The 18,297-nt window shown below is 46.5% G+C and overlaps 1 protein-coding gene and 1 non-coding gene across 2 annotated transcripts in view; both read right to left on the bottom strand.

Annotated features, from left to right (window-relative positions):
- The window catches only part of LOC126092636 (transcription factor AP-2-beta), a 411,315-nt gene that overhangs the window by 100,133 nt on the left and 292,885 nt on the right, over window positions 1–18,297 (bottom strand). Inside the window, exon 5 of the mRNA XM_049908359.1 lies at window positions 8,708–8,909. Coding sequence (XP_049764316.1) covers window positions 8,708–8,909 — 202 coding nt within the window. The remainder of the gene's footprint in view (window positions 1–8,707; window positions 8,910–18,297) is intronic.
- Trnat-agu (transfer RNA threonine (anticodon AGU)) lies at window positions 6,067–6,138 on the bottom strand. Its single transcript has one exon. It is a non-coding gene; the product is annotated as a tRNA-Thr (tRNA).

Below are 18,297 nucleotides of genomic sequence, written 5' to 3'. Positions count from 1 at the left end.
CTGTGGAAGACTTTTAGCATGTAGTGTATCTTGATGTTTTAGCAAGTATTCTGCTCCAATATGTTGCTTCGTCCCAGTAAACGGTTTTTGGGGTGGATAAAATATATAGAAATAGTGTATAAGGCGAAATTAGAGACTGTCCGCGGTGCTCTATTTTGCCTCAGACGCTGCGGAAGGGCCGAGGTACTATTGCTGAGAACGCGCCGCATCAACCGACTGGGTGCGCTTGTTTACGCCTTATGCCTTCAGTTGAAGGTGTCATAAGATGCCCGTAATACGCAGCCTACCGATAATGCCTACGTCATCACTAAGACTTATTATACAGGGTGATTCAAAAAGAATACCACAACTTTAAAAATGTGTATTTAATGAAAGAAACATAATATAACCTTCTGTTATACATCATTACAAAGAGTATTTAAAAAGCTTTTTTTCACTCAAAAACAAGTTCAGAGATGTTCAATATGGCCCCCTCCAGACACTCGAGCAATATCAACCCGATACTCCAACTCGTTCCACACTCTCTGTAGCATATCAGGCGTAACAGTTTGGATAGCTGCTGTTATTTCTCGTTTCAAATCATGAATGGTGGCTGGGAGAGGTGGCCGAAACACCATATCCTTAACATACCCCCATAAGAAAAAATCGCAGGGGGTAAGATCAGGGCTTCTTGGAGGCCAGTGATGAAGTGCTCTGTCACGGGCTGCCTGGCGGCCGATCCATCGCCTCGGGTAGTTGACGTTCAGGTAGTTACGGACAGATAAGTGCCAATGTGGTGGCGCTCTATAATGGTGAAATATGAATTGTTGTGCTTCTTGTTCGAGCTGAGGGAACAGCCAATTCTCTAACATCTCCAGATACTGTAGTCCAGTTACAGTAGCACCTTCGAAGAAAAAGGGGCCAAAAACTTTATTGGCTGAAATGACACAGAAAACGTTCACCTTAGGCGAGTTGATTGTGGAATTTGCACCTCTCTGCTAGCTCTGCCAGTCGATTTTCCTGGGCTGCGAACAAATGCTTGCTGGATGCGTGCTACATTTTCATCTCTCGTTCTCGGCCGTCCAGAACTATTCCCTTTGCACAAACATCCATTCTCTGTAAACTGTTTATACCAACGTTTAATACACCACCTATCAGGAGGTTTAACACCATACTTCGTTCGAAATGCACGCTGAACAACTGTCGTCGATTCACTTCTGCCGAACTCAATAACACAAAAAGCTTTCTGTTGAGCGGTCGCCATCTTAGCATCAACTGGCGCTGACGCCTAGTCAACAGCGCCTCAAGCGAACAAATGTACAACTAAATGAAACTTTATAGCTCCCTTAATTCGCCGACAGATAGTGCTTAGCTCTGCCTTTTGTCGTTGCAGAGTTTTAAATTCCTAAAGTTGTGGTATTCTTTTTGAATCACCCTGTATTTTAATGTACTATTGACCTGTGACATGATGTACGTTTGGTTGCCCATCTTACGGCGCAGGAAATATGTTGCGGGTCGGTTTCCTCTTTCTCACACTGTAGATGACGATGCTACGTGTAATAGTTGTGCACAGATGGTAAGAGTACCGCAAGATAGGAAAATAAGCAGAACAGCATCAAATATAGAAAATAAAAGGAAAGATAATAAAAGGAAAGACAATAAAAAATTAGAAGTACACACTCGTTTTAGTCCAAAGGTAAGTGGTTTTCTTTGTTTATATGTAATGCGCGGAAATATGCCGATGTGTTTCGTAATATGTTCGGGTTTCTCCGTTGAGAAAGAAAACATTTCTGTGATGAATTATTTTTCACTGTGCAGCAGATGTGTCCTGATAAGAAACTTCCTGGCAGATTAATATTGTGTGCCAGCCCAGGACTGGAACATTGGGCCTTCGCCTTTTGTGGGAGAAGGCTCTGCCGACTGAACTATACAAGGACGACCCACGACTCGTCCTCGCATCTCCTACCTTACAAGCTTGGCAGATGTTGTCCGACATACCTTGTGGGAAGTTTGCAAGGTGAGGCAAGAACGTCTGGCGGAAGTAAAGTTCTGAGGTTGGATCTCGAGTCGAAACTGGGCAGCTCAGCAAGTAGAGCACTTGCCCGCGAAAGGAAAAAGTCCAAGGTTTTAAGAAACGTTTATTTGTGTACCATTAGGATTACAGGTGTGAGATACGAGGTGCATTCAAGTTCTAAGGCCTCCGACTTTTTTCTAATTTTCTAATTAACTACTCACCCGAAATCGATGAAACTGGCGTTACTTCTCGACGTAATCGCCCTGCAAACGTACATATTTTACACAACGCTGAAGCCATGATTCCATGGCAGCGGCGAAGGCTTCTTTAGGAGTCTGTTTTGACCACTGGAAAATCGCTGAGGCAATAGCAGCACGGCTGGAGAATGTGCGGCCACGCAGAGTGTCTTTCATTGTTGGAAAAAGCCAAAAGTCACTAGGAGCCAGGTCAGGTGAGTAGGGAGCATGAGGAATCACTTCAAAGTTGTTATCACGAAGAAACTGTTGCGTAACGTTAGCTCGATGTGCGGGTGCGTTTGCTTGGTGAAACAGCACACGCGCAGCCCTTCCCGGACGTTTTTGTTGCAGTGCAGGAAGGAATTTGTTCTTCAAAACATCTTCGTAGGATGCACCTGTTACCGTAGTGCTCTCTCGAACGCAAAGGGTAAGGATTACGCCCTCGCTGTCCCAGAACATGGACACCATCATTTTTTCAGCATTGGCGGTTATCCGAAATTTTTTTGGTGGCGGTGAATCTGTGTGCTTCCATTGAGCTGACTGGCGCTTTGTTTCTGGATTGAAAAGTGGCATCCACGTCTCATCCATTGTCACAACCGAAGAAAAGAAAGTCCCGTTCATGCTGTCGTTGCGCGTCAACATTGCTTGGCAACATGCCACACGGGCAGCCATGTGGTCGTCTGTCAGCATTCGTGGCACCCACCTGGATGACACTTTTCGCATTTTCAGGTCGTCATGCAGGATTATGTGCACAGAACCCACAGAAAATGCCAACTCTGGAGGCGATCTGTTCAACAGTCATTCGGCGATCCCCCAAAACAATTCTCTCCACTTTCTCGATCATGTCGTCAGACCGGCTCGTGCGAGCCCGAGGTTGTTTCGGTTTGTTGTCACACGATGTTCTGCCTTCATTAAACTGTCGCACCCACGAACGCACTTTCGACACATCCATAACTCCATCACCACATGTCTCGTTCAACTGTCGATGAATTTCATTTGGTTTCACACCACGCAAATTCCGAAAACGAATGATTGCACGCTGTTCAAGTAAGGAAAACGTCGCCATTTTAAGCATTTAAAACAGTTCTCGCCGCTGGCGGTAAAATTCCATCTGCCGTACGGTGTTGCCATCTCTGGGACGTATTGACAATGAACGTGGCCTCATTTTAAAACAATGCGCATGTTTCTATCTCTTTCTAGTCCGGAGAAAAAAAAATCGGAGGCCCTAGTGCTTGAATGCACCTCGTATTCTCGAAATTAAGGGGTAATAGCTATTTTATAGTATGATCGACTGCTTATCAAAATATTGAGATGATGTGAAATATTTGTGGGTAGCCGAGAATCACTATGATTGGTAAGTCTCGTTTGAATAAAGACTGGATTCGATTATGTGGGTGAAAAATAAAAAAGATTTAGGATTCAAAGATTTTTTTCTGTCACTTACAGCTTCTTTAATTTTGTAAACCTGAGACATTTCTGCGATGTATTACCGACACGTGGAGAGGCCTCAGCGATTGTACAGTCCCGTCCGTTGCAAAGGAAGAGCAATTAGTTAATTGACTAATAATGTTTTCAACCACGGAACCACACAGAGAGAAAAATTACGTTTTGAGTGACAGTAATCATAAGCAAATTAAGTGAATATTGAACAAGTCGGTGAACTTAACAGGCAAATACCAGTAATAATGCCAGTTTTCTTCGACCTTCTGAACGCTCGAATGTATTGTCTAGATGCAGAACCATCGGATGGTGGGGGTATTACTTTTAACACCAGACAGCCACAAGGTTGCTTAAACTGGTAAAAGACAGAGCCGATGTGTTCAAATTCGCAACGCAGACACGCCACGTAGGAGGAGATGGATTTTTTGTTAGAGTCACCCTCTGGCGCCACTGCAGAATGACCAACTTGAACACCTGTGCGTCTTCCCCTGCTTTTCCGATCCAAATCCGCTAGAATGGTCAGCCAGTGCTATCCCCGCCCCCCTCTGCCCCAACAAAAGTTTTTTTTGTGTTTTTTTTTTTTTTTTCAAAGTTGGCACCCCCATGTTGTTTCTCTGTGACAATAAAACCGCGGATACCTGCTGTCCGAGCCCATTATCGGGCAGACGTTAGACGGACGCCATTTCATTGCATGTACGTGGCACTGTTGTCAATTCATTAGTGTCGAAGTAGCTGCCAGCTGTAGTTAACATGAACTGGTTTTCACTACTTTGGAATCAGTCGGTTGTAAAATGACATCGACAGGGTTCTGCTCGCGCCGTGGTTGTACACGCTGGCCTTGACTTCTGGGATCTCGCAGGTTGTCTTGAGAACTGCATGCAGATCACTCGTCGATGCTGATGCTGTAAGAGGCGTTGCACGTTGTATCCGAATCTATCGTCTCTCATGGTCAGCAACTATTTCTCCTGTATGTTTCTGATGTTGTCATGGCCCATTAGTTAAGAATCTCTGGGCGATGGATGTGAATCTCTTGTTCGACTGTTTTCCCGTCTTAACTTCATTTCCTCTGGTGGTCTGGCTATCCAACAAGTAATCCAGAATTGTGGATTGATTTACCACGCTCTAACAAGGCTACCTAGCATTTAAAACTGTTTTTGAAAGTTCTGTACATCCACATTCCACTTACGTAATAAGGAGATGTGGTTCAGCCTTGAGAAAGCATAATTTTTCTTTTCTTTTTACTATCAATACACGTTTCGGAGAAGTTTCTCCATTGTCAGTGGATTGTATTTATTATTTGTTGAACAGCACACAAAGAATTTATGAATTAAGATATTTACCAGTTTTTAGAGATTATGGTATTTAAATTATTACAGCTCCTGACAGAAATATTCACTTATACATATTGATATTAACAAGCCTATTTTGTATATGCAGCACAGCTACAATTACTGCTTTCCAGTATGTCATCTGCAATTAATAAGCTCTTATCATTGTTTTTTTGTACGCAGTTCCCCACAAATTTTTAAGGTCTCATGTGATGAATCGGTTTTTCTTTCTTTGTGTGCACTACTGTCGTTATATTATGTTGTTTTGTAAACAAAGCGAATCTTTGTTCGCAAAACAACATAATATAACGACAGTAGTGCTATAGAAAGAAAGAAGAAACGGTAATATCGTATTAGGCCTTTAAAATTTGTGAGAAATTATGTGAAAAAATGATAAACGCTTATTAACTGCAGATGACATACAGGATGGCAATAACAGTAGCTGTGCTGGAAATACCAAACAGATTTGTGAACACCAATATGTGTAAGGTGTTCATAAATTATGTTCCATTTGTTCTGCATGTTAATATTTCTGTCAGTACTCATGGTAATGCAAATACTATAATCTCAAGAAAATGGAAAATTTCATAATGCATAAGTTCCTTGTTCATCGTGCAACAGATAATAAACAAAACCCACTGATGACGGAGAAACTTCACCAAAACAAGTATGGGTAGTAAAATAAGAAAAATTGTGTCTGCTCAAGGTAAAAATACATTTTCTATTACATATTGGGAAGCAAACGCGGCCAAGGAAATGGTTTCAAGCACAAAATGATTATCATATTCAGCTTATTTGTTGCTTGTCTTTTTTGAGTTTGTGGCCATCCCACTGTCCTTTATTATCTTAATTTTTGTGGCGGAAACGCCTTCTGTAGGGCTGAGCTCCGAAGCTGCTACGACTGGAGAGCGGAAGATCTGCGGATAGGACTCCTTTTATCTGATGACAAGGAAGTGCAACAAACACGATAACTAAAGCAATTTATTGATCTGACAGAGTTAAAATTCTATTGAGAGTCTCAACTTTATCTTCGATAATGATGGAGAGTGAAGAAATGAAGCAAAATTTGTGCTGCAGCTGGGACTTTAACCCAGATCTCTTACTTACTAGGCAGATGTGCTAACCATTACACCACTGTAGCAGTACAGCTAACGTAGCTGAGTGGACTACGTAAGTATATTGCCCTCCCTAACAATAATGACTATTGAAGAAGGAGAAAATGGGTTGAAGGCGTGAACTGAAGTTCATCAAATTTTTCGCAGCTGCGAATATGGACAACCATCAGCTGTAGAGTGGACTGACAACAACTAAAATTTTTGCCAGACCAGGACTCGAGGCCGTATATCCCCCTTATAGCGAGCGGTCACATTAACATTTGGCTACCCAAGTACGACTCATAGCGAGATCCAAACTTCCATATATCACCACCCATGCGTCTACAACCTGTACTCGTACGTCTGTTAATGGATATTCCCGTATATGTGATACAATTTACTTGAAAGTCGCAAGCCCGCTATCGGCAGATAAATACGATAGTGCAGTTGCTGTGTTATTTCGATTTACGACGCAAAGTTCCTTTGGACGTGCATGCATGCCCAAAAGAACTTTGCATCGTAAATCGAAATAACACAGGCACTGCACTATCGTATGACTTGAAATTTGTGTTACATAGGGCACTGTTCTAGAGGAGTACTCGCAAGTGTGTTAACAATACTGCTACAGTGCTGTAATGGTTAGCACATCTGCCTGGCAAGCAGTAGAACCAGGTTTGAGCCCCGGCGATGGCCAAAATTTTAATTCATTTCTTCAGCTTGTGTCATTGTCGAGGATAACCATTTCATCAGTAAATTTCGCACGCGTTGCAACCTAATCGGTGGTTAAAAGGTAGGTCCACTTGTAACGCCGGAAATGCATATCCTCCTATTTCCATCTATTGTACTATTATTTTTTCCTTGTTTTGTTATCTCAAGATATGCCATTTCTGTCTCTTTAAATACTGTAATTGTTTTACTGTTTGTATATATATATTTATGCACTTATGTCGATGTATAATTGGTTGTTTTGTAAATATTATTTGTATTTTTACGCTGGGTCTTGCCTAGGGAAAACTATGTTATCGAACGAATACGTCGATAGGTCGTGTGGAGAACCAGAGTGTTTAGGATCTTTGGTAGTGTTAACTCTGTCGCGTGGAGCGCGGGCAGAGAGAGAGAGAGAGAGAGAGAGTCTGGCTGGAGTAGCGAGTGGAGCAGGTGTGTTGTGTGAAGCTCCCGCGAGTTGCCGCGCTTTCGGGCTTTGGCAGCATGTAATTGCGCTCGACTTGCGATGATAGTTTCTGACACGGTGTCGCGGACGGGAAGCATTAGCTGGCGCACATCAAGAGCCCGTTTCGTCTGGTGACCGTGTCGAGAAGAAGGCGCGCCAACATCCAGCTTCTGCAACAGCGACGGCCGACAATGAGTGACTGTCGCCACCTCCTCGATCGACGGCTTCAAACCTTCAATCAACCAACAAGGAAGACTGGAAGCACTTAAAGTTTTAGAACTGTATGGCAGACCTCAGCTTTTCAAACTTTTAAAATTGTTGCATCACAAAATTACAGCAACTTAGCATGAACCTTTGTTGCTCATTGTCCCAATTGCATTGCCAAACAGGGTCCCTTACTTTTCCGAAATGAACCCGAGTGTCGTTGAAATTCAAACGCCAGCATTAAAGTAACATAATTCAATTTCGCTGCTTTAATTTCAAAGTTAAGTTAAAGTATTCATAGCTGGCTACAATATCTAGATTACACAAGCACAAATTAAGAGTGCGAGTTTTGTTACCGTATTTTAGCTTACCTGTGACTGCAGCTCAGCTTGGTACGTACTAAATTTTACTATTGTTAATTGTTCAGAATCATTTAATTCGAGTTCAAAGTTAAATCTCTTATTTCTAAATTGCGTAGATTCAAGTAGCTTTTAAAATGATTGTTGAGGTAGTCCAAGACTAACCGTATTTTACTGAATTTCGATGTGCTTCAGAAAGAAAGCCCACTATTAACTTCAGTCACTAAATTAACTTTCGATTTTTCGGTTTTATTAATTCTTTTGCTAAATTAAGTCAGAGTGTAGCGAAATTTTTTACTTCTGACAAACTTTCAGTTTTCACACTACACGTGTCAACCTTCAGTTGCCACGCTTCTAGTGCTAATTATATGTGTAATAACCTTTCTTTTTCAGTTACTATAGTAATTGTCCTTAGGACTGGCGACCGTAATTTCCCCCAAATCTCAAATATCTAATTACCGCTAGTTGATTGTTAACGTAACGGCCGCACATTTACTTTCTTTATTAACTTTACCCCTATTTCAAAATTAATTTCCACCAGTTTCATTAGCATTTTTCCTTTCATTTAGATGTAACCCTTTCCTCCCTCTTTGCCGACAAATTAACCTCGGTGACGATTGCTTTTCCCAAATTTCCATTAGGTACATGCGGTTTAATTTTTCACTGTCATTAAGGTCGATAAGTGAAGGGGAGGTTACACACTTATAACTGGCTTATTCAGTTCACAGGTTGGCGGAAGACAAGGGCATACCACATCCTAGAGTCTACTGAAACCGTTTGGTGTTGAACACCTCTAGTTGTACAGAGAGGCGGTCGGAGAACTAGGAACTTTTTAAGGCAGGCTGGAGAAATGAAGACAGTGGGAAAGAGGTGAGCAGTTACCTGCGCAGCACACCGCCGAGCAGCGACGCGTTGAGGCACTCGGGCGGGCTGAGGCGGCGCTGGACCTCGCCGACGGTGACCTTGTACTTGGAGGTGGAGCTCAGCAGCGACAGCCGGCCCGGCACGCTGCAGAACACGTCCGACGGCGCCGACGCCGACGACAGCACCACGTCTTTGCCGCCCTCGCTGCGCGGCTTCATGCCTGCCAACACACACACACGCACCACACGTGATCAGCGAAAATCTCTCGCTTCGCGTCTGCCAACCCACACACCACTTACATCTACATCTACATCTACATCTACATCTACATCCATACTCCGCAAGCCACCTGACGGTGTGTGGCGGAGGGTACCTTCAGTACCTCTATCGGTTCTCCCTTCTATTCCAGTCTCGTATTGTTCGTGGAAGGAAGGGTTGTCGGTATGCCTCTGTGTGGGCTCTAATCTCTCTGATTTTATCCTCATGGTCTCTTCGCGAGATATACGTAGGAGGGAGCAATATACTGCTTGACTCTTCGGTGAAGGTATGTTCTCGAAACTTTGACAAAAGCCCGTACCGAGCTACTGAGCGTCTTTCCTGCAGAGTCTTCCACTGGAGTTTATCTATCATCTCCGTAACGCTTTCGCGATTACTAAATGATCCTGTAACGAAGCGCGCTGCTCTCCGTTGGATCTTCTCTATATCTTCTATCAACCCTATCTGGTACGGATCCCACACTGCTGAGCAGTATTCAAGCAGTGGGCGAACAAGCGTACTGTAACCTACTTCCTTTGTTTTCGGATTGCATTTCCTTAGGATTCTTCCAATGAATCTCAGTCTGGCATCTGCTTTACCGACGATCAACATTATATGATCATTCCATTTTAAATCACTCCTAACGCGTACTCCCAGATAATTTATGGTATTAACTGCCTCCAGTTGCTGACCTGCTATTTTGTAGCTAAATGATAAAGGATCTGTGTATTCGCAGCACATTACACTTGTCTACATTGAGATTCAATTGCCATTCCCTGCACCATGCGTCAATTCGCTGCAGATCCTCCTGCATTTCAGTACAATTTTCCATTGTTACAACCTCTCGATACACCACAGCATCATCTGCAAAAAGCCTCAGTGAACTTCCGATGTCATCCACAACGTCATTTATGTATATTGTGAATAGCAACGGTCCTATGACACTCCCCTGCGGCACACCTGAAATCACTCTTACTTCGGAAGACTTTCTCCATTGAGAATGACATGCTGCGTCCTGTTATCTAGGAACTCCTTACTGAGAAAAGGCGGCGTCCAGCACTCATTAGTGCGTCCCACAAACGCCGATTGTGCAAAATATAAAATAATTGCCCACGAAGCAGCTACAGACATTTTAGAGTGGACTAAGAGCTTATAACTTACTGTTAACAACCTGCAGTTCTATTACAGTAGTGGGAGCCAGGTGGTCTCAGGTGCCTTACCACGGTCCGCTCGGTTCCCCCCTTCGGAGGTTCGATTCCTCCTCGGGGCATGGGTGGATGTGATGTCCTCAGTAGTGTGTAAGCCTAGGGAGAGATGACCTCAGAAGTTTGGTCCCTTAGGAACTTAACACTGCAACAGCGGAAGCTTGAAGTTATTGTGTATTGAAGCGGGGACCCAGAAACGACGCACAGGCTTCGTCCCGCCGTAGCTCTCAGTGATTCACAACCCCACAACAGGCCACAGCAGTCCACCCACCCCACCGCCGCCCCACAGCGAAGCCAGGGTTATTGTGCGCCCAGTGGACCGCTCCGGGATAGTCTCATACCAGACGAGTGTAACCCAAATGTTTGCATGGTAGAGTACATCTACATCTACATCTACATTTATACTCGGCAAGCCACCCAACGGTGTGTGTCGGAGGTCACTTTACGTGCCACTGTCATTACCTCCCTTTCCTGTTCCAGTCGCGTATGGTTCGCGGGAAGAAAGACTGCCTGAAAGCCTCCGTGCGCGCTCTAATCTCTCTAATTTTACATTCGTGATCTGCTCGGGAGGTATAAGTAGGGGGAAGCAATATATTCGATACCTCATCCAGAAACGCACCCTCTCGAAACCTGGCGAGCAAGCTACACCGCGATGCAGAGCGCCTCTCTTGCAGAGTCTGCCACTTGAGTTTGTTAAACATCTCCGTGACGCTATCACGGTTACCAAATAACCCTGTGACGAAACGCGCCGCTCTTCTTTGGATCTTCTCTATCTCCTCCGTCAACCCGATCTGGTACGGATCCCACACTGATGAGCGATTGTCAAGTATAGGTCGAACGAGTGTTTTGTAAGCCACCTCCTTTGTTGATGGACTACATTTTCTAAGGACTCTCCCAATGAATCTCAACCTGGTACCCGCCTTACCAACAATTAATTTTATATGATCATTCCACTTCAAATCGTTCCGCACGCATACTCCCAGATATTTTACAGAAGTAACTGCTACCAGTGTTTGTTCCGCTATCATATAATCATAAATAAAGGATCATTCTTTCTATGTATTCGCAATACATTACATTTGTCTATGTTAAGGGTCAGTTGCCACTCCCTGCACCAAGTGCCTATCCGCTGCAGATCTTCCTGCATTTCGCTACAATTTTCTAATGTTGCAACTTCTCTGTATACTACAGCAATTATGGTGTACGCGTACGTGGAGACAGTGTTTGCGCAGCAATCGCCGACGCAGTGTAACTGAGGCGGAATAAGGGGAACCAACCCGCACTCGCCGAGGCAGAAGGAAAACCGCCTTAAAAACCATCCACAGCCTGGCCGGCTCACCGGACCTCGACACTAATTCGCCGAGCGGATTCCTGCCGGGGACTGGCACGCCTTCCCGCTCAGGAAGCAGCGCGTTAGACCGCACGGCTGCCCGGGCGGCTTGGCTTGAACTTTCTAGCGCCTCTGTGAAGTAAATCTCTTTTACACTCTGTGTTGGTGCGATTGTATCTAATGCTTGAGCGAGGTGGCGCAGTGGGTAGTGCACTGGACTTGAATTCGGGAGGACGGCGGTTCAAACCCACATCCAGCCATCCCGATATAGTTTTTCTTTGACTTTCCTAAATCGCTTGAGGCAAATGCCGAGATGGTTCCTTTGAAAGAACATGGCCGACCCTTCCCCATCCTACCCTAATCGATGTGACCGATGACCTAGCTGTTTGGCCCCTCTCCAAATCAATCACCCAATCCGACGCTTCATACAGAGGACGGACAAAAATATGGAAACGTCAAAATGACGAAACATTACAATGTCTGATACGATGTAGGAACCTGTTAGCATTCCAAACACCTTCCAGTCGCCTCGGAGTGGATAAATACGGGCCTTTTGTGGCTCTCAGGGGAATATTAGACTATTCTCCCTGCAAAATAGTGGGAAGTACAGGTAACGATGACGCAGCTGAGCAGTGATCTCACCCTCTTCTTTTCAAAGTAGTCCACAGAAGCTCACTAATACAGAGATCTGGCGAATGTGGTGGCCGGGGAGATGCGATAGTTCATGCTCGCGCTGATAAAACCAGCCCTGGATGATGCGAGCAGTGCAAACAGGGGCTCTGACGTCTTGGAACACAGCATACCGGTGGGGGACAAACATTGTACTCGGTATAGATGTTGGACGCTGCAGTCTGGAGCGAAGTTGCCGCCCTAAACCGATGCAAAGGCGTTCCACTGGGTTCATGTCGGGACTCCATTAAGGCCAGCGCGTAAACCATTGCTCCACAGATTCTGCCTTATAAATGGTTACGACATCATGCTGATAGAAACTACCATCGTCTCCGAAATGTTGCATTACAGTAGGCAGTACATCTACATGTACATAAACACATCCGCCAACCATTGCACAGTGCTTGGCGGAGGGTACCCTGTACCACTACTGCGCATTTCCTTTCCTGCTCCACTATCAAAAAGAACGAGGGAAAAGTGACTGTCTATATGCCTAGCTTTGAGGGCTAATTTTTTGAATCTTCGTGATCCTTACCCGAAATGTACACTGCTGGACATTAAAATTACTACACCAAGAAGAAATGCAGATGCTAAACGGGTATTCATTGGACAAATACACTCCTGCAAATTGAAATAAGAACACCGTGAATTCATTGTCCCAGGAAGGGGAAACTTTATTGACACATTCCTGGGGTCAGATACATCACATGATCACACTGACAGAACCACAGGCACACAGACACAGGCAACAGAGCATGCACAATGTCGGCACTAGTACAGTGTATATCCACCTTTCGCAGCAATGCAGGCTGCTATTCTCCCATGGAGACGATCGTAGAGATGCTGGATGTAGTCCTGTGGAACGGCTTGCCATGCCATTTCCACCTGGCGCCTCAGTTGGACCAGCGTTCGTGCTGGACGTGCAGACCGCGTGAGACGACGCTTCATCCAGTCCCAAACATGCTCAATGGGGGACAGATCCGGAAATCTTGCTGGCCAGGGTAGTTGACTTACACCTTCTAGAGCACGTTGGGTGGCACGGGATACATGCGGACGTGCATTGTCCTGTTGGAACAGCAAGTTCCCTTGCCGGTGTAGGAATGGTAGAACGATGGGCTCGATGACGGTTTGGATGTACCGTGCACTATTCAGTGTCCCCTCGACGATCACAAGTGGTGTACGGCCAGTGTAGGAGATCGCTCCCCACACCATGATGCCGGGTGTTGGCCCTGTGTGCCTCGGTCGTATGCAGTCCTGATTGTGGCGCTCACCTGCACGGCGCCAAACACGCATACGACCATCATTGGCACCAAGGCAGAAGCGACTCTCATCGCTGAAGACGACACGTCTCCATTCGTCCCTCCATTGACGCCTGTCGCGACACCACTGGAGGCGGGCTGCACGATGTTGGGGCGTGAGCGGAAGACGGCCTAACGGTGTGCGGGACCGTATCCCAGCTTCATGGAGACGGTTGCGAATGGTCCTCGCCGATACCCCAGGAGCAACAGTGTCCCTAATTTGCTGGGAAGTGGCGGTGCGGTCCCCTACGGCACTGCGTAGGATCCTACGGTCTTGGCGGGCATCCGTGCGTCGCTGCGGTCCGGTCCCAGGTCGACGGGCACGTGCACCTTCCGCCGACCACTGGCGACAACATCGATGTACTGTGGAGACCTCAAGCCCCACGTGTTGAGCAATTCGGCGGTACGTCCACCCGGCCTCCCGCATGCCCACTATACGCCCTCGCTCAAAGTCCGTCAACTGCACATACGGTTCACGTCCACGCTGTCGCGGCATGCTACCAGTGTTAAAGACTGCGATGGAGCTCCGTATGCCACGGCAAACTGACGGCGGCGGTGCACAAATGCTGCGCAGCTAGCGCCATTCGACGGCCAATACCGCGGTTCCTGGTGTGTCCGCTGTGCCGTGCGTGTGATCATTGCTTGTACAGCCCTCTCGCAGTGTCCGGAGCAAGTATGGTGGGTCAGACACACCGGTGTCAATGTGTTCTTTTTTCCATTTCCAGGAGTGTATATTATACTAGAACTGAAATGCGATTACATTTCCACGCAATTTGGGTGCATAGATCCTGAGAAATCAGTAGCCAGAACAACCACCTCTGGCCGTAATAACGGCCTTGATACACCTAGGCATTGAGTCAAACAGAGCTTGGATCGCGTGTACAGGTACAGCTGCCCATGCAGCTTCAACACGATACCACAGTTCATCAACAGTAGTGAGTGGTGTGTTGCGACGAGCCAGTTGCTCGGCCACCATTGACCAGACGTTTTCAATTGGTGAAGAGATCTGGAGAATGTGCTGACCAGGGCAGCGGTCGGACATTTTCTGTATCCAGAAAGGCCCGTACAGGGCCTGCAACATGCGGTCGTGCATTATCCTGCTGAAAGGTAGGGTTTCGCAGGGATCGAATGAAGGGTAGAGCCACGGGTCGTAACACATATGAAATGTAACGTCTACTGTTCAAAGTGCCGTCAATGCGAACAAGAGGTGACCGAGACGTGTAATCAATGGCACTACATACCATCACACCGGGTGATACGCCAGTATGGCGATGACGAAAACACACTTCCAATGTGTGTTAACCGCGACGTCGCCAAGCACGTATGCGACCATCATGAAGCTGTAAACAGAATCTTGATTCATCGGAAAAAAATGACGTTTTGCCATTCGTGCACCCAGGTTCGTTGTTGAGTACACCATCGCAGGCGCTCCTGTCTGTGATGCAGCGTCAAGGGTAACCGCAGCCATGTTCTTCGAGCTGATAGTCCATGCTGATGCAAACGTCGTCGAATTGTTCGTGGAGTTGGTTGTCGTCTTGCAAACGCCCCCATCTGTTGACTCAGGGATCGAGACGAGGCTGCACGATCCGTTACAGCCATGCGGATATGATGCCTGTCATCTCGAGTGCTAGTGATACGTGGTCGCTGGGATCCAGCACGGCGTTCCGTATTACCCTCCTGAACCCACCGATTCCATATTCTGCTAACAGTCATTGGATGTCGACCAACGCGAGCAGCAATGTTGCGATACGATAAACCGCAATCGCTATAGGCTACAATCCGACCTTTATCAAAGTCGGAAACGTGATGGTACGCGTTTCTCCTCCTTACACGAGACTTTACAACAACGTTTCACCAGGCAACGCCGGTCAACTGCTGTTCGTGTGTGAGAAATTGGTTGGAAACTTTCCTCATGTCAGCACATTGTAGGTGTCGCCACCGGCGCCAACCTTGTGTGAATGCTCTGAAAAGCGAATCATTTGCATATCACAGCATCCTCTTCCTGTAGGTTAGATTTCGCGTCTGTAGCACGTCATCTTCGTGGTGTGGCAATTTTAATGGCCAGTAGTGTATGTTGGCGGCAGTAAATTCATACTGCAGTCAACCTCAGATGCCAGTTCTCTAAATTCGCTCAACAGTGATCCTCGGAGGAAAAATGTCCCCATTCCCTCCAGACATTCCCATTTGACAAACTGCCTGTCGGCTTCTGTCTCGGGTTGTTCGGCCGACATTTGTTTCATGATTTTTCTGACATTTTGTCAGCACGAGTGGCTGGGATTGTCAGGACTTAACCTTCCATTGCTGGTAGAGGAAGATGAAACTTTGACAATGCCAGCCACTCGTGCTGTCGAAATATCGGAAAAACATCAGACAGACGTCGGTCTAAGATACAGGGACTGAAGCCAACAGACAGTTTGTCAAGAAGTGGTCAAGAGAACCCTAACAATATTGTATCCGCATTTGACTTCCCTAAACATCTCCGTAATACTGCGTGCTGTTCGAACCTACCGGTAACAAATCTAACAGCCCGCCTGTGAACTGCTTCGATATCTTCCTTTAATCAGACTTGACATGGATCCCAAACACACTAGCAGTACTCAAGAACAGATTGCGCTAGTGTCCTACATGTTTAAAAAAGATGTTCAAATGTGTGTGAAATCTTATGGGACATAACTGCTAAGGTCATCAGTCCCTAAGCTTACATACTACTTAACCTAAATTATCCGAAGGACAAACACACACACCCATGCCCGAGGGAGGACTCGAACTAGCCTGTCCTACATGCGGTCGCCTTTACGGAAAAACAACACTTTTACAAAAAAAATTGTTCAAATGGCTCTGAGCACTATGGGACTCAACATCTTAGGTCATAAGTCCCCTAGAACTTAGAACTACTTAAACCTAACTGACCTAAGGACATCACACACACCCAAGCCCGAGGCAGGATTCGAACCTGCGACCGTAGCAGTTCCGCGGTTCCGGACTGCAGCGCCAGAACCGCTAGACCACCGCGGAGGGCCAACACTTTTACAGATAAAACGTAGTCTAGCATTACACAATACGATAAAATGTGTTCATAGCCTTCAGCATTTATCGTTTTCTTAACCATATGAGGAGACCGCACCCTAATCACGAAAAACACCCTCTTACTCTAACATCGCCTACTCTGCATTTCGTTGTTGCCACTATACACGATGGCAGAAAAGCTGTCGAAGGTAGTCACACACACACACACACACACACACACACACGCACACACACACACATATTTGTGTGTATAGTGTCATACCACTTTCAACTGCACACGTGTGAATGCCAGGGTACACGACATATATTATCGCTATCGACGAATATGTTGCAGTTTCTCGTTAATGTGCGGTAGTCGGTGAGCGGAATAGACCGGATAAAATTTAGCTTACGCGCGCTACATCCTCGACTTTGCGAGGTAATTGCAGATTGCTGTAGCGTCATCTAGGCAATCCGTCTCCCAAGGGGTCACACTACCGTTTTCCCGTGGCTGTGGGAGGCCTACAACGCAGATCTGCTCTATGCGACCCACAGTTCCGGCAGCCTCGATTTATCTCGTTAACGGTGCGGCGGATGTCGGCCTAATGGTGAACGCTGAGCAGAGCTGGCCGACAGCATCTCTAGGCAGGAAACACACACACACACACACACACACACACACACACAATGAGACCGGGGATTCCTGCACCCAGAACAAACAGGAAGCAAAACGCCCAGCAACAGACGCTGCCTGCTCTCGCTGCCAACCTGTCCCGGGATTAAGATTTCCCTGGAAAGCTTTGCTTGAGTTTACGGCCGCGACCACTGGCGAGGAAAATATATCGGAGCCGACGCGCGCCGCGCTTGATGGAAGTACTAAACGAGAAACTCGTCCGAAACTCTTTCTGTGCTCCATTTAAGGGCGTGAGTGTTTGCTTCATTGCATGCTTTGCAGCGAAACGCCGTTTTATTCCAACACAATTCTTACTATCTTGATGCTGTTATTTCTTCTCCCCTGCCGTTTCTAGAAAGTCTCACCGGAAAGGCGGTAAAGAAGCAGAGAACATTTACGGCAGTGGAGCTTTTTAAATGCTGACTCCTTGGCGGCGCTGATGACGCAAATGTGTGTCGTTTCAAAATTTTTCCTCCGCTGGATACGTCTTGGATATTATCTGACTCAGCGACGCACAGTTGTCGTCAGCTGTAGTTTTCATTCTCAAGCACGGCGTGGAATCGGAAAGATTTGGTCACTTTGCAGTGTTCAGATTCAAAGATCGAAGTTAAATCTAAAGTTGACATTTAGTGTCTGAAAAAAAATACACTCCTGGAAATGGAAAAAAGAACACATTGACACCGGTGTGTCAGACCCACCATACTTGCTCCGGACACTGCGAGGGGGCTGTACAAGCAATGATCACACGCACGGCACAGCGGACACACCAGGAACCGCGGTGTTGACCGTCGAATGGCGCTAGCTGCGCAGCATTTGTGCACCGCCGCCGTCAGTGTCAGCCAGTTTGCCGTGGCATACGGAGCTCCATCGCAGTCTTTAACACTGGTAGCATGCCGCGACAGCGTGGACGTGAACCGTATGTGCAGTTGACGGACTTTGAGCGAGGGCGTATAGTGGGCATGCGGGAGGCCGGGTGGACGTACCGCCGAATTGCTCAACACGTGGGGCGTGAGGTCTCCACAGTACATCGATGTTGTCGTCAGTGGTCGGCGGAAGGTGCACGTGCCCGTCGACCTGGGACCGGACCGCAGCGACGCACGGATGCACGCCAAGACCGTAGGATCCTACGCAGTGCCGTAGGGGACCGCACCGCCACTTCCCAGCAAATTAGG

This window comes from Schistocerca cancellata, chromosome 7 (genome assembly GCF_023864275.1).
Source record: "Schistocerca cancellata isolate TAMUIC-IGC-003103 chromosome 7, iqSchCanc2.1, whole genome shotgun sequence".
NCBI classification, from domain to species: Eukaryota; Metazoa; Arthropoda; class Insecta; order Orthoptera; family Acrididae; genus Schistocerca; species Schistocerca cancellata.
The sequence above is the reverse complement of the archived record's forward strand: the minus strand, read 5'-3'. Positions and strand labels throughout refer to the sequence as shown.